The 15,317-nt window shown below is 37.7% G+C and overlaps 1 protein-coding gene across 1 annotated transcript in view; it reads right to left on the reverse strand.

The window, feature by feature from the left end:
- The window catches only part of LSAMP (limbic system associated membrane protein), a 663,395-nt gene that overhangs the window by 209,466 nt on the left and 438,612 nt on the right, over positions 1 to 15,317 (reverse strand). The window contains exon 3 of the mRNA XM_060098969.1: positions 11,665 to 11,790. Within this exon, the coding sequence (XP_059954952.1) occupies positions 11,665 to 11,790 (126 nt within the window). The remainder of the gene's footprint in view (positions 1 to 11,664; positions 11,791 to 15,317) is intronic.

The following is a 15,317-nucleotide window of genomic DNA, read 5'->3' on the forward strand; positions in this document are numbered from 1 at the left end:
TTAAAGCAATTTTCTCATGACTTTATTTATTTATTGGAATAGTGAGAATTTTTAAAAATACGAAATATCTATTGGATTGCCTCATGAAGAACTAACTTTCTGTACTATTTTCCCATCTGCCTTTCAAATCCCTCATTCCCTGATCTGGATCTGTCTTTCCATAGCCAAAACAGCATAAAGCCTCAGTGATCAGGCCAAAAAATTTTTTTTCACAAAAGACTGATGTCATTCAAAGACTGACATTTCAGTTTTTATTACTAGAATACCTTGAAGAATTAGATCTGATTTGCATTGATATTTGCCAACTGAATTATTAAAGTCCTTTTTTTTCCTTTTCTCTTCCCCTCATCAGATTTTAACACTTTAGTCAACAGCAGACAACATCACAATTTAACAATCATGTGATTTCACAGAGCCTCCTGGGCTTTTGAATTGTTGACCAACTTGAGAAAAATACCTGATTTGATGCATAAAATGAGGGTGATGACACATAAAGGAAATGGCAGGTTTTTTTTTGTTTTGGTTTTTTTTTTTTTTTTTTGGTAAAAGAGTATGCTTCTCACGTATGTTTCTTAAGTGACATGGGATAACTTCATTGACATGTCTTTTCTGGGCAGTGTGACCCCATTTGAGTAACCTATTGAGGTTTTTGTGTTTTATTAGAATTAACTGTAGCCTCAGTGTGCTGGGAGACTTGAAAATGAACACGTATAGCTACAGAAGGATGAGGATTTCAGAAGTGTGTGCATATTTGAAGTGATATGTTAGCCTCAAATATCATTAGACTACAGATGGAAAAAGACAAAGTGGGAATTTCTGTGCAGTTGTTACTTCTAAACCTCTTCATCTAAAGTGACAGAAATACGAGCCATAGAAATGTGATGGTGCATTTATATATCAAATAGTTTTAAACACACCACACACACACACACACACACACACACACACAAACCAGGTCATCACAATGTTTCCTATTGATTTCATTATTACATAGAATCTCAAATATTCCTATACTCGTGCCTGGTAAAAATAGCATACAATCCTATCTCAAAAGATGTATTTTCTTTACACCCTTTATAGGGCAGGGGTTGTATAAGTTTATGGAACATCAGAATCATCTGGCAGACTTGTTAAATTACAAACCCTTGGGCCCCACTCCTAGAGTTTCTTATTCATGTAGGTCTGGCTTGGGGTCCGATAATTTACATTTCTAACAAGTTCTTAGGTGATGTTAATGCTGCTGGTTTGGGGACCACACTCTGAGAAGCACTTCCCTGGTTTTAGTACTTATTTTGGTCAGATGGAGTGCTTCATAGCCTTGCAGTCAGTTCTTTCTACTATCTAACCAAAATGACTACTGTAATTTAAGTCTATATTTTTTTTTGCAGAATCTAAGATAATAGTAACAGCAAGCAGCCCTTGAATAATGCTTTATCATTAATAAATCACTTTCATGTGCACTATCTCACTTGAGACAACACAGGAATCCTGGTAGGTGAGCAGGTATTATTATTATTATTTATTTATTTATTTATTTATTTTTGCGGTACGTGGGCCTCTCACTGCTGTGGCCTCTCCCGTTGCAGAGCACAGGCTCCGGACGCACAGGCTCAGCAGCCATGGCTCACGGGCCCAGCCGCTCCGCGGCATGTGGGATCTTCCCGGACCGGGGCACGAACCCGCGTCCCCTGCATCGGCAGGCGGACTCTCAACCACTGCGCCACCAGGGAAGCCCAGCAGGTATTATTTTATTCATATTTTACAAGTGAAAAGTAGAGGGCTTAAAGGACTTACCCCAAACCCCTAAAAAGTAAATGGCGAAGAGCAGAGACTTGAACCCAGGTTTTCTGACTCTAAATTCTGCATTCTTCTACCAAGTCACTCTTTCTCTTAATCCCTTACAGTTGTTAGAGAGCTTTACACTATTCAAGCTACTTTCATATTCATTATCTCATTTGATCCTTCAAAGCAACAGCATGAGGCAGGCAGGGCACCATATTATTGTCTGCATTTTGTAGATAAAGCTGTTACAAAAAATGATAAGAAAAGTGGCTGCTGTCATTCAGACAGTACTTCTTCATGCACTAAGCTAAAAATTTCCTGCAATATTTAGCAGCAGCATCTGATGTAGGTAAAGCATCAGACGGTTCTCCTTTCCAAGTCATATTCAATGGCCCAGTAACTCCACCCCCATCCCTACACCAGTTTTTTGTTTGTTTTCTTGGTAGGAATACATCTGGAGGGAATGCAGGTGGGGATAAAATTTAGGATTACTACTTAGTAAGGAAAGTGGGAAAAATTCTTAAATTTCTAGACCTCAAACATTGAAGAAAACAGCTTTCTCTGCATACAAAGAATTTCACCTCTAGTCTAGGGCTTTTCAAAGTTTAATATGCATACAAACCACCGAGGGATCTTGATAAAATGCAGATTTTGATTCAGTGGGTCTGGAGTGAGGCCCAATATTCTGCATTTCTATAAAGCTACAAGGTGATGCCAATTCTGTTGATCACGGTCCAACGTTGGTAGGCAAGAGTCAGTCCTATTTCTCAAAGCCATAGTTATTTTTACTATTCTCTAAACCATCTCTGAATCTTTCGAGTGAAACAGAGAAATTAAAATATAAAACACTGTAACAATATGTGGTGAATATTATGTACATTGTGGGACTTTCCTAGGTGTTCCTCTGTGCTAGGCTGTTTATAACATGCCAGTATCTTCCAATCTATTTTGATCTCAAGATCCAGGATGATGCCAAAAATGTGGTCCATGGACTAGCAGAGCCAATATTACCTGGGTGTTTGTTAGAAAGGCAGAATTTCAGGCCCCATCCCATACCCACTGAATCAGAATTCATATTTTAACAAGATTCTCCAGATGATTTTCCAGTACAATAAAGCCAGAGAATCACTCCTTCAGATTTTCTTGCCCTCCTGTGCTTGCAGAGTCATCATAATGCTTATGTTGCTGGTCCTCTGACTCACTGGGAGTATCTAATCCTACAGAATCCCGTAATTCAGCAAGAGATAATTTAAGTGTGGGGTGAGGCAGGGAATCTGTATTTTTAAAAACTTTTGCCTCGAGGTAATCCTAATGATTGGCCACATGTAGAAATCTAATAGTGAAGATGAAAATTATGCCACAGGTGGCTACAGCCAGAAGGGATGGTTTATAGGGAATCGTAGGAGTTGTTATAAAACTTACAGCTCGGCAATGGAGGTTCCTTTTACAGATTGACTCAACCTGTGAACTGTTCTCTACTACCAAAACCAGGTGGGCCTGAACTTCTGCCACTGAACCCCCAACCCTCAATGTAGCACTAATTCATTGGTGTGACAGTGCTGAGAGGTTTGTTACCACATATTAAAAAAAACATTTCCCAGATACAGAAATCTGCACTAGTCATTTTACAATGTGTCTTACAGAAAGACAATGTCTTATATATTTGAGATATATGATACAGCAAAGAAAAACTATAGTTATGAAGATTCTGTTCTTAAAGTCTAAACTTTAAGCAGATTCTAACAGAGTTTGACATTTAGCTAGAATAAGTAATTCATTTATTCATTCAATAAATTTTTACTGAGCGCTTCCTCTGTGCTAGGTGATATAATGGGACTAAGAACCTGTAGGTGCCTGCTCTGCTTTCATGAGGAAAATAGTAAAAACATAAACTTTTAAGACAATTACTGAGTGTGACAACTGCTGAGAAGAATAATTTCTGATAATAAATTAGTGATAAAGAGAATGTCAAAGCATTTGATACAAAAATATGAAGATTTCAGAGAATTCTCTGAGCCCAGTGGATAATGATGAGAGTCTCACAGAAGCAAATCAGCACATCAGGGCAACAAAGAAGAAACAGATCTGAACAGGACCCGGAGAGCTTTCCTGAAATTTCTGAAACCTTCTCAGGAAGAGATTAATGAAACTATTAGTTGGATAGCCTTAGTTATATAATTCTTATTGTGTCATTTGCAGTTTGTTTTCTATTCATTCATGCTTTAATTACTTGTCAATGTGTATTTAGTTTCCACTTCATGATGTAAGTTATTTCCCAACAATACTATTTTTATAAAGCCCTTAATTGAACAACTCATGGTTGATTGATTGATTCAGCACTTATATGCCAAGCAACATGTTAAGAATATACACATAAGTAGGACATATAAGTTTCTGCACTTTTATGGATCTTATAATCTAGAGATTGCACATAATTAAAATGCAATTTTACTATTTCTATTATATGGCTTCCTGTAGGGAGTGTTGTCTTGAAGGCCTCAAAAGAAAAAGTTATACTGGCAAAATGATGATATTGGTGAGATATGAAATCATGTTTCAAGAAGAAAACTAGGATGTGTGAAGGCCCCAAAGCAAGCAGACAAGGCATATTCTTAAAATATAAGTAGTATAATCTACCTACTGCCTAAAGTTGAATGATTAGGAGTTTAGGGATAGGAAAATAGGTTGAATGGAGGGTTCTGCCATGCTTAGTTTGAACTTTATCCCAAAGACAATAGGAAATTGGGAAATGAAGCAGGAAAATTAACTCAACCATTTTAAAATTTAGAAACAGTATTTTTGTAGTAGGGGTAAATACCTAGTAGCAAGAGGTCCAACTGGAAAACTGGAGAAATTGTTGGTCATTTTTTGGTGTCACTGTACACAAATTTTATTTTAAAAATATCATTGTAATTTACAACCTATAGGGCTCTCTACAGCTACAGTTAATAAAGTATTAGCTGTTACACAGCCAGACTCTGGGAAAACTGTCCTCTAGGAGAAGTAGCATGGACACACAAATAAGTCACACCAGAAAATTTCTCCCTAACAAGATGTTTTTGTCATGCCCTTTTGAAAGATGAACACCTCAAGTGAGTATGTTGAAATGTGATACAATACAAGATGTGACATTTTAAGACTAGCCTTGGTGAGAGCATTTTAAAAGTCTCCCTGGTTGCTGTGTTAGAATGAATAAAGATGGCATGAAGTTGTTTTCAATAAAATTATCAATCACCCCCAAACTTTCACTATGGAAATCTGACATATGGATAAAAAAATTAAAACAGATATTGAAAATAAGAATATCAGTAACAGCTAACACTGTGCTAAGGACTTCACCTACATGTTCTCTTTTAATTCTCATGATAACCTTTGGCAAAGATTTATTTTTAGACCTAGTTTAAAATTAGAAAACACAGACTATTTGGAATAACGGAAAAAATATTTGAAGTCATGAGACGCTGAGAGATGTGGACACTATTTCTGTTCTCCTAGGCCATGTGCAAAGTTTGTGATTAAGCTATTGCCACCACTCCCCCCAATTCCACGCAAGCTTCCAAAATGTCCTGAAGCACTCAAATCCAAGCTAGTTCCCCAAGGACAAATCTAGGATGGTTCATTTCTCTTCAGGAAGAGTTTTCTGGGGATCTGATGACACATCTGGGAAGAGCAAGAGTGAGGTGCTGGTGGTACAAGGGCATCTGTACAACACTCATCAGAATGGCCAGCACATCTGGTTGTGGAAATCCTCCCATGGCTTAAAGATTGTCAGTGTCAGTTATTGTTAGCCTCGTAAGGATTTTTAAGGTTTGGAGGCCAGCAATCATGCAGTTAAATTCTGTAGTCTTCATTTTCTAAATTACCCATTTGTTTTAATGACATGGTTATTACTGCAAAAAGAGTTTGTATTTACTTGATTAGGCTATTATGGAACTATATGCATGGGAAAAGAATATGTTCCTGACCTAAATTTAAGATATTCACACACAAAAATAACTGTCTATATACCTGCTACACTGGTATACACTACATTGTATATTTAAAACCAACATACAAGTAAGGTTCTGAAAAGAAAATAGAGCAAGATTTTTCTTTATTTTTCTGTTCTTTGAAAAGGGAAACCAAGAATATTAAAAAGTAAAAGAGGAGCTTCCCTGGTGGTGCAGTGGTTAAGAACCCACCTGCCGATGCAGGGGACACGCGTTTGAGCCCTGGACCAGGAAGATCCCATATGCCACAGAGCAATTAAACCCGTGAGCCACCACTACTGAGCCTACACTCTACAGCCTGCGAGCCACAACTACTGAAGCCCACGTGCCTAGAGCCGGTGCTCTGCAACAAGAGAAGCCACCACAATGAGAAACTCATGCACTGCAACGAAGAGTAGCCCCCACTTGCTGCAACTAGAGAAAGCCCGTGCTCAGCAACAGACCCAATGCAGCCAAAAATAAATAAATAAAATAAATAATTATTTTTAAATCTATACAAAAATTTTTTAATCTATTTAAAAAATCTTAAAAAAAAAAGTAACTAAACACTAACATCATGGTCTCGCATAAAGATGCTGGCCTGGATTCTTCAATGCATTATTATGTATACTCTTTCTCTGCCTAGGATACTTTCCCTACCCTGTTTTCTTGGTCTGGTCCTATTCCTCCTTGAAGTCTCAGCGTAAGCTCCCCTCAGGGGAGCTTTGCTTGCCTTGCAGATTTTGCTATATGGCCTTGTTTTATGGTCTTATTGAAAGCTACAATTTTCCTTTATACGGTATAAATCTAATTAAGTAGTTATTCATGCAAGTATTAGTTTAATACTCTGCTTTCTTGTTGAACTATAAGTTCCATCTGTGCAGGGACCATGTCTGAGTAGTATTCCATTGTATATTTATACCACATCTTCTTTATCCATTCATCTCTTGATGGCCACTTAGGTTGATTCCATATCTTGGTAATTATAAATAGTGTTGCTATGAAAACTGCACTGCATGTATCTTTTCAAGTTAGTGAGTGTGTGTGTTTTTTAATAGAAAATATTTCTTACGTGAGTTTTCTGTATGGGGTGTTGATGTCCAATCTGGCTTCTGGCTTGGACAAGAGAATTGTACAGTGCCTGCTAAGTTGTTCTCAGGCTAAGGGGCTAAGTTCTCAGTGTGCCTTTTGAGTGTTTCAGGTATAGAAAGTTACTGAGGATGTAAAAACCTTTGTAGAAATGAAATGCACAGAAACTCTGTAAACATGAACAATCCTGACACCACATGAGGCACACTTGAGAAAGGGACTTTCTTTGGAATGTGAGAAGAAACAAAGTTAAATGAAGATGGGAGCAGCGTTGCTCACAGAAGGGAGATCAAACACTCCATAGAAAATACATGTTACGGTGCAATTGCCCTCTGGGAGTTACAGGATTATGAAAGTCTAACTTAATTAAGGGAGAAAATAGGTCACATTTAACAACCACATACATGACACATCATTTTGATTATATAGAAAAACTGAAGAGAGAAAAAATTAAGAAATCAGAAATACAAGAGAGGCAACCATGGAATGCAGCAGTCTCTTCTCCTCCATCTATGTCAGGTATATGTTTTGATTTTGTATATATAAAAAATTCACCATTCTTCTAACTTCCCTCTTTAAAAACACTTGCAGTGTGGTTAAGAGTCCGCCTGCCGATGCAGGGGATACGGGTTCGTGCCCCGGTCTGGGAGGATCCCATATGCCGCGGAGTGGCTGGGCCCGTGAGCCATGGCCGCTGGGCCTGCGCATCCGGAGCCTGTGCTCCGCAACGGGAGAGGCCACAACAGTGAGAGGCCCGCATACCGCAAAAAGAAAAAAAAAAAAAAAACACTTGCAGTATACTTGAAAAAGAAATTTCAGGTGTGAAAAGAAAGAGAAGCAAAATGACCCAATGAAAAAAAATTTTTTTAAAAACTGAATTAAGAGGTAATAAATATTCTTCTCATAAAAATATACCTTGCGCCTACTTTCCTTTCTACCCCTTGTGTTATCAAATGACAGGTAATCAGGTACTTGTGAAACCTGCATGAAATCTTCCCAGTTTCAGGGCTCAAGGTCCCTGTGAGGTCGAGCTAATTACAGGTACATTTCTTCTGCAAGGCAGTCACACTCTGTACTGTTGAAGGCACAATTAATAATTGAACAAAGCTAGCTGGGTTTTTTTGCACATATGGCTAAGGGTTGCAGTAGCTTTGCTGTCACACAGGGAGCAGAGCCTCTTCTTTGGGTGTCTCCATGAAAGGCTTAGCATTATAGGCTGAAAAGGATCACCCCCTGTTTCCAAATTTTGAAAAGAATAAAAAACACACATAAAACAAAAAATCCTGGTATCCTGTATAGCAGTAAAGGCAGATTCTCTCTCCTGTCCTCAAGAATATGATTATGATCAGGTGGTTATTTAGGTCAGATGTGAAAGAGATGAAAGAGTAGGCTTGGGAATTAATACCTGTTGTAGACAGAATTGGAGGCTGCCCTTGAGTCTGTGAATGCAGCAGGGAACTAGTTTTGTATGTGCCAGAATAGAATTTGACCCATAGAGAGGGCCTAGATAGAGGATTATAGAAGAATAAAGTTCTTTCCCTTGAGATGTCTTTAGGAATTTAATGGGGGATATCCCCAAAGCCCCATGGAGTCATAGATGAGTGCAGAAAATCCTTGACCTATGCCCCAAGCCATAGCCTTGAGCAGGGGTCTGTAAACTATTCTGTAAAGGGCCAGGTAGAAAATATTTTAGGCTTTAGGGGCTAAGCCATATCTGTTGCAACTAAACTCTGCTGTTTTACTAAAAAAACCCCAAAAAACAAAAAACAAAAGCATCCATAGACAACTTGTAACTGAATAAGCATGGTTTTGTTTCATTAAAACTTTATTCATGGGCACTGAAATTTGAATATCATATATATTTTTTTTGCATGTTAAATAATAGAATTCTTTTGAATTTTTCTAACCATTTAACCATTTAAAATTTATTCTAAGCTTGCAGGTAGTAAAAATGTGAGGCAGGTTGGATTTGGCCCAGGGACTAGTTTTCTGATCCCTAGGCTGGCTATTGGAAATCCCTGTGTGTACACCAATTTTTCTAGTTGATTTGAAGTCCCTAGGGTTCTCTGACTGTATGTAAATGCTGCCTTTATTGTGAAAGATCTAGCTTGTCCTTTGGTCTTTTGATAACTTGAAACATCATGGATAACCAGGTTATTCAGGGTTCAAACCATATGTTTACTACCATGAAAAAGTCTACTAGAGTTAGCCATGAAGATCTAAACTCCTAGAACAAGCCTGGGAAGGCCTTGAAACTCTGGTTTGATCTCATTACTTTTCTAAACTGAGGGGCTAAAAAAGAATATATCTTTAGGTTCAGATCACCAATAGCATTTTTCCCTGAAAAAAAAAACCAAAACTGTTTACTAGTCAATAGTACACCAAAGGAATAAAGTATTTTTATTAATGCAGTTCATTCCTTGATTATAACTTGAATATAATCTATCTTCCTTCTTTCTTCCCTTCTCTTATCTCCACTTATTCCATAAAAAATTGAGATTATAAGTAACATATATATATAAACATTTAAATTAATTACAAAAGGTGAGGCAATATGAAAATAATGGTAAGAAAACAAGATGAAAGCAAGAGTGTGTCTGTATATGGATTTGATGTCACAAAATTCCACATAGTTTATTTAAAATCCACTTCATTAATGTGTAACTTATATATGATTTCCTCTATTCTTTCACAGACCAGTCATAAATTTGGCTCTAAGTTTGGTAACAGTCAATACAATGAAGGACTCATGATTATTTGTAAAAACTCATTGGGTTCATTTTAAAAAACAAACCACTGCTTAGAGAAAGGACAGTAGAAACACTGAAAACAAAGAGGAGCTTTCTCAAAGTGTCCTTTCAGAGGAAACTATGTAATACAATTAACAATCTCTCAAAAACAACATTGCAGAAAATGCAATGATTTTAGAGGATATCTTTTATAACAGCGGTCCCCAACTTTTCTGGCACCAGGGACCAGTTTCATGGAAGACAATTTTTCCACAGACTGGACAGGGGTGGGGTGGGGTGGGGAGAGTGGGGACAATGGTTCAGATGGTAATGTGAGCACTGGGGAGCGATGGGGAGCGGCAAACGAAACTTCACTCACTCGCCCACCACTCACCTCCTGCTGTGTGGGCTGGTTCCTAACAGGCCGCAGACCAGTCCCAGTCTGCGGCCCAGGGGTTGGGGACCCCCGTTTTGTAACATCCTTAAATATGTGCCCAAAACTTTTATACCAAATAGTCATTTAGTAAAAGCAGTTCTACATGGGAACGGTCTAGGTGTTGTGGGATTGAGGGTTAATATAATTCCATTCAAGGAGAATGTGCTCTGGAGGTTTAATTTAATCCAGGGGAAATGTATATGATATCCAGATAATATGTTATCTGATATTCACACTTCAGATAAGCCTGCATATATATATTTTTTCCATGTGAGGTTTAAGATGGGAATGACAGGATATGAGTTTGAGGTTGATCCCCCAAATAAGTGCCTCATTTACTGCTTTTATATATTATCAATAAATGACAAGCTGTATGCATTAACAATAGAATGGGTTTTGAGTGACATTGTCTTAAGAAAATAGAAGCCTCTAATAAGAATAGCTGCCTAAATAAAAGACCATTCCATAGGTTAGTCCAAACTTCACCTGATAAATTAATTTGAGGGCTAATATGAAAGGGAGGCCCTTATTCTCACACCACAAAATACAAAATATTTAAAGATGCTACAACCAAACACTACCCTGGCCTGGCCTTTTAGAAGTATCTCAGGATAGCTCCCATTGCCTATCTAGCTTTGCACAACAATTTTTCATGGTGTTCATTTCAGAATTAATATGTTATAAACTAGATCTCTAGATTTTATATGAGAAAACTTTAAAAGAATATCAGATATAAATCAGTTAAATTTTGGGGGTTAGCTACCAAAATAAATGACATTTTGTAAGAATAATTGATCCATAGTTCCTCTTTTTGGAAAAACTAAATAGCAGGCCCCATTCTACAAATACTGTGTCATTTGCAAAGGCATGGTTTTGCATATAAGAAAATTTCATCTGTCGAGTAGGGGAGGATGCATGCAGTTAATACTAAATAATTTGGTAAAGTATTTAAATGAAGCTCAAAAGGCAGCAGAACCTCAGAACCCAGTTATAGTGGGAGGAGGAGGGGAGAACGCAGAAGACATTCCTGAGAAATGATTTTCTGACTTTCACTGAATTAGCATCCATAGCTGGGGCTACATAATGAGCTCATGAAGTTTAGTCCATGCCTGGTGCCCCTCCACAGAGCCAGATGCTAAGGATAGGATATTAGAAGTCACAAATAATTTTGTATTATTCCTAAAAGATTGCATCACAAGGTGCTACATATAAGGAAACTATATTTAAAAGCAAAGCAAAACAAAAAAACATACAAAGAGCTATGGAAATTTAATCCATACAAAATATTGCCCCAAGACATTCAGGCACCAACCTGGCATATATTTCAGACATAATTCTAAGTCATTTAATGCATTTAATGCTTCTATATTTGTTGCCTTGAGGAAGTGTTCTATTGAAAATGAAATATATCATATATAAATCATCAAATATATATATATATATATATATATATATATATATTTCCCCCTATGGTTGCAGACTTTATAGAGATGGATACATTAGCCAAGACCAGAGATGACCCTAAACAAGTCCTATGTCACTACTGTAATAGTGTTTTAATAACAATATACATGCTTGCCTTTTGGATCCAATGGAATCACAGAAACATGAGGATATTCTAAATAGTGTATGACATCTGGGGGACTGGAAGGTTGCTTACCAGTTGGTGTAAGGTGTCTCCAGGTGATAACAGGTTCAGGACGGCCATTGGCCATGCAGACCAGGGTCACGTTGCTGCCCTCATTCACAGTGACATCCGAGGAAATGTTGGAGATCTTTGGTGGAACTGTAAAGACAAAAGCAAATGGAATATGTAAGCATGTCAGTAAAAGCAGGTTTCCAGTACTGGTCCATGCAACAGGAAGTGGCAAATTCAAGCGAAGTGCTTTTCTGACTTAAACCATTTGAATTTTTGTGTTAAGAAGTCTGGGTGCTTTTGGATATCCTTACAGACTTAGTGAGCAGATGAAAAGCGTGGTTCTTACTATAAGTTGAGAATCTCTCCTCTACGGTCTAGTGCTATAGGAAGAATGCAGAGTAACATAATGAAAATGTCTTAGCTCTTTTCTGATTACAATGGACCTTATTTGGTTATTAGAGAACATGCCCACTTATACACATTAAGAATAAATTTTCTTATCACTAAATATTACCGACATTTATATTCTTATGTGTATAAAATGATTATAGCCCACTATTTACTCCAAATGTCAGGAAAAGAAATGCAGTGTTATTTAATGTCAGATTGCAGAGTTGTGTCATAAAGATGCAGTAATACCTTGTTGCTTATAATCTAGCCACAAAAGGAAACACTTGGTTAATCACTACAAGAGAAAACCTCTAGGGGCTTCCCTGGTGGCGCAGTGGATAAGAATCCGCCTGCCAATGCAGAGGACATGGGTTCGAGCCCTGGTCCAGGAAGATTCCACATGCCACAGAGCAACTAAGCCTGTGCGCCACAAGTATTGAGCCTGAGCTCAGAGCCCACGAGCCACAACTACTGACCCTGTGCACCTAGAGCCCGTGCTCCACAGCAAGAGAAGCCACCGCAATGAGAAGCCCGCTCACCGCAACGAAGAGCAGTCCCTGCTCACTGCAACTAAAGAAAGCCTGCACGCAGCAACGAAGACCCAACACAGCTAAAAATAAATAAATAAAATTTTTTTTTAAAAAAGAGAAAACCTCTAAATATCATCTTGGTGTGTGACAGGCCTGATGATGTACCTTAGAGCTTAAAAATGGAATTAATAAGGCCTATGTCACAGACAGGTAGACTTTATAAAAATACTACTATTACTCCTAATACTATTACCACCACTATTACTAACACTTTAATAATAGCTAACTTTAAGCATTTACTATACATAAGATCTTATGTCGATTACTTTATATAAGTACTGTATTATCTCAATAACTCCTTATAATAAGGAAATAATACCCTATGAAGATTTTATTTATGGGTGGAAAGCTAAGTTATAGTTATAGGCTAGGTGAGAAACAGAAAACAGATTTGAATCCAAAAAAGACTCCAGGGCCCAAGCTCTTAAGCCCTACTTGAATGAATCTTCATCTTCACAATCCAGGCTACCAGATGGCCAAAAATGACAGAAATTACTTCTCCGTGATATGAGAAATGAGTCCCCAAGGGCTAGCTGCACTGCCATCTGACTTCCTTCATTAGTGTTCTGGGTGGCAACATTAGATCTCACACTGGTGGGCTTAAGTGGAAAGTGAATTACTTACAAATTTCATCACAGAGGTTATGTACTGATTACAAATTGCAGAGTTTATGCTTTGACTGTGATTTTCCTTTTTTTTAACTCTTAGTTGCTTATGCTGTCTCTGAAAAACTATGTGTCAGGGGAGGGAGGAAGACAAGAGAGCATGAAGTAGTCCAATAATAAATAAAACTCTTATTTTTTCTCACTCTTCCTGCCCATTAGAGACTCTGTGCAATGACAAATAAAACAGGAACATTGTCTGCTTGTAGAGGCAGCTGCCTGACAACTGTATTATCCCTGCAGATCCCTGTTAGCAGTTACTGATGGTACCTGGGCAACTGACCAGGTCAGAGTGTCACAAGGAGGAAGTGGGAGGAGGATCCTCTTGACCTTGGCATTCTTCTCACAGTGACATCTGATATGGCCTCTGGGTAGGAACCAGTGATTCCAAATCAAACCCAGTGGCAGAAATAGAATGTAGTTGATTCCTGTCACTTAGCAACTTCTATTTGTAGAGTTTCTGTTTCCCCTTTGGGTTCAGAGTAGTTTTCTCATATTCATACACTGACTTATAATATACTCTCCCAGACTTTTACAGTGAGGACCTGAAAGGTTATATCCATTTAATAAGGAAGAATATGAGGCATAGAGTGGAATAACGGCTTATCAAGGGTGATCACATCACGAAATATGGCTAGGCTTAGAATCCAGAGCTCCTGAATGTACAACTGTTCTACTGTTTAATATTCACAGTTTTTAATTCCCAGTCGAGTAAGCCATGGTTCTGAACATGTCCAAAAACACCTACAATACAACCTATGATGGTGTATGAGAACAAGACTTGGACATCCTAGGTACCTCCCTCAACAATCTAAGACCTGTAACAGGAAGCTATATAGTAATCACAAAAGCTCACGTCACTCAATTCAAAGTTTATTCTGAATTCCAAAACAGGACATAGAGTAGAGAAAAGAAACACAGATGTGTTCTGATTAAAAAAAAAAAAAAAGTGGAGGGGGAAAGATTCCATATCCCTAATATATAAACATGTAAATTTACAAAATAGAAAAAAATCTCCAATGGCCAAGATCCAAGAGAGTTATTATCTATGATAAAATTTACTCATATTGCCTCTCCTTTATAGGAGGAATATATATGTACTAAGGACTTTGATTTTACATGGCACACAAGTAAGGTCATTTACTCAATGTTACATAGACAGGTGGTAATAAAATTGGGAATAAAATCTAGAATAATTAGCTACAGGGCTATGCTTTGGCCACCAAACTATATTCTTTCTCCTAATTAAGGACAATATACTCAGGTCCTGGATCTCAGATACTGGAGATACAGAAAGTGTTTGTGTTGAACAGTTAGAAATGCAATCATGTTGACATTGTATCCCACCTTCCTCTGGGTCACTAACCAGTAGTTTCACTCCATCATTTATCTTCCTACTTTACTGTAATTTTTATCAGCTTCTTGCCGTAAGAATTTATATATGATGTAGCCTTTTTGCTCTAGAAAGAAATCCCTCCCCAAATCCCATCTTACCTTCTTATTTACTTTTAACTTCTCTATCTCCAAATTTTTGAAGGAATTGTTCTATACCATGTCTTCATTTCCCATTCACACTCCAACCTTCAGTGCAATCTGCATTCTCTCATTAACCTCCAAAGAAACTGCTCTCAAGAGGCTCACCAATTTGTTTGAACCATACTGTTTTCAGGTTCAATGAAAATTTTTGTTATTATTCCTATTTTTCACTGAAGTAGTTGACTTTGTTGACTGGAACCTCATTCTTCCTTTCCTTAGTTTCTAGGTCACAAACTCAACTGCTTTTCCTCTTACCCTTCTGGCCAACCTTCCAAGTTTAACTTTTGGTCTTATCTTGTCCCATTCCTTAAACATCTGAAGGTTTGATCACTGTCTTCTTTTTAAATATTATTCACTGTGATCACTCACTACTCATCTACTCTTCAGCTTCAGAAGCTAATGTCATGCTATTGATACTCCCAAATCAGTAACTTCAGCCCATATTTTTCTCATGACCTATATATCTGCACTTTCAATGAACCAACTATTCTATGTC

Source organism: Mesoplodon densirostris, chromosome 5, assembly GCF_025265405.1.
Source record: "Mesoplodon densirostris isolate mMesDen1 chromosome 5, mMesDen1 primary haplotype, whole genome shotgun sequence".
Classification (NCBI taxonomy): domain Eukaryota; kingdom Metazoa; phylum Chordata; class Mammalia; order Artiodactyla; family Ziphiidae; genus Mesoplodon; species Mesoplodon densirostris.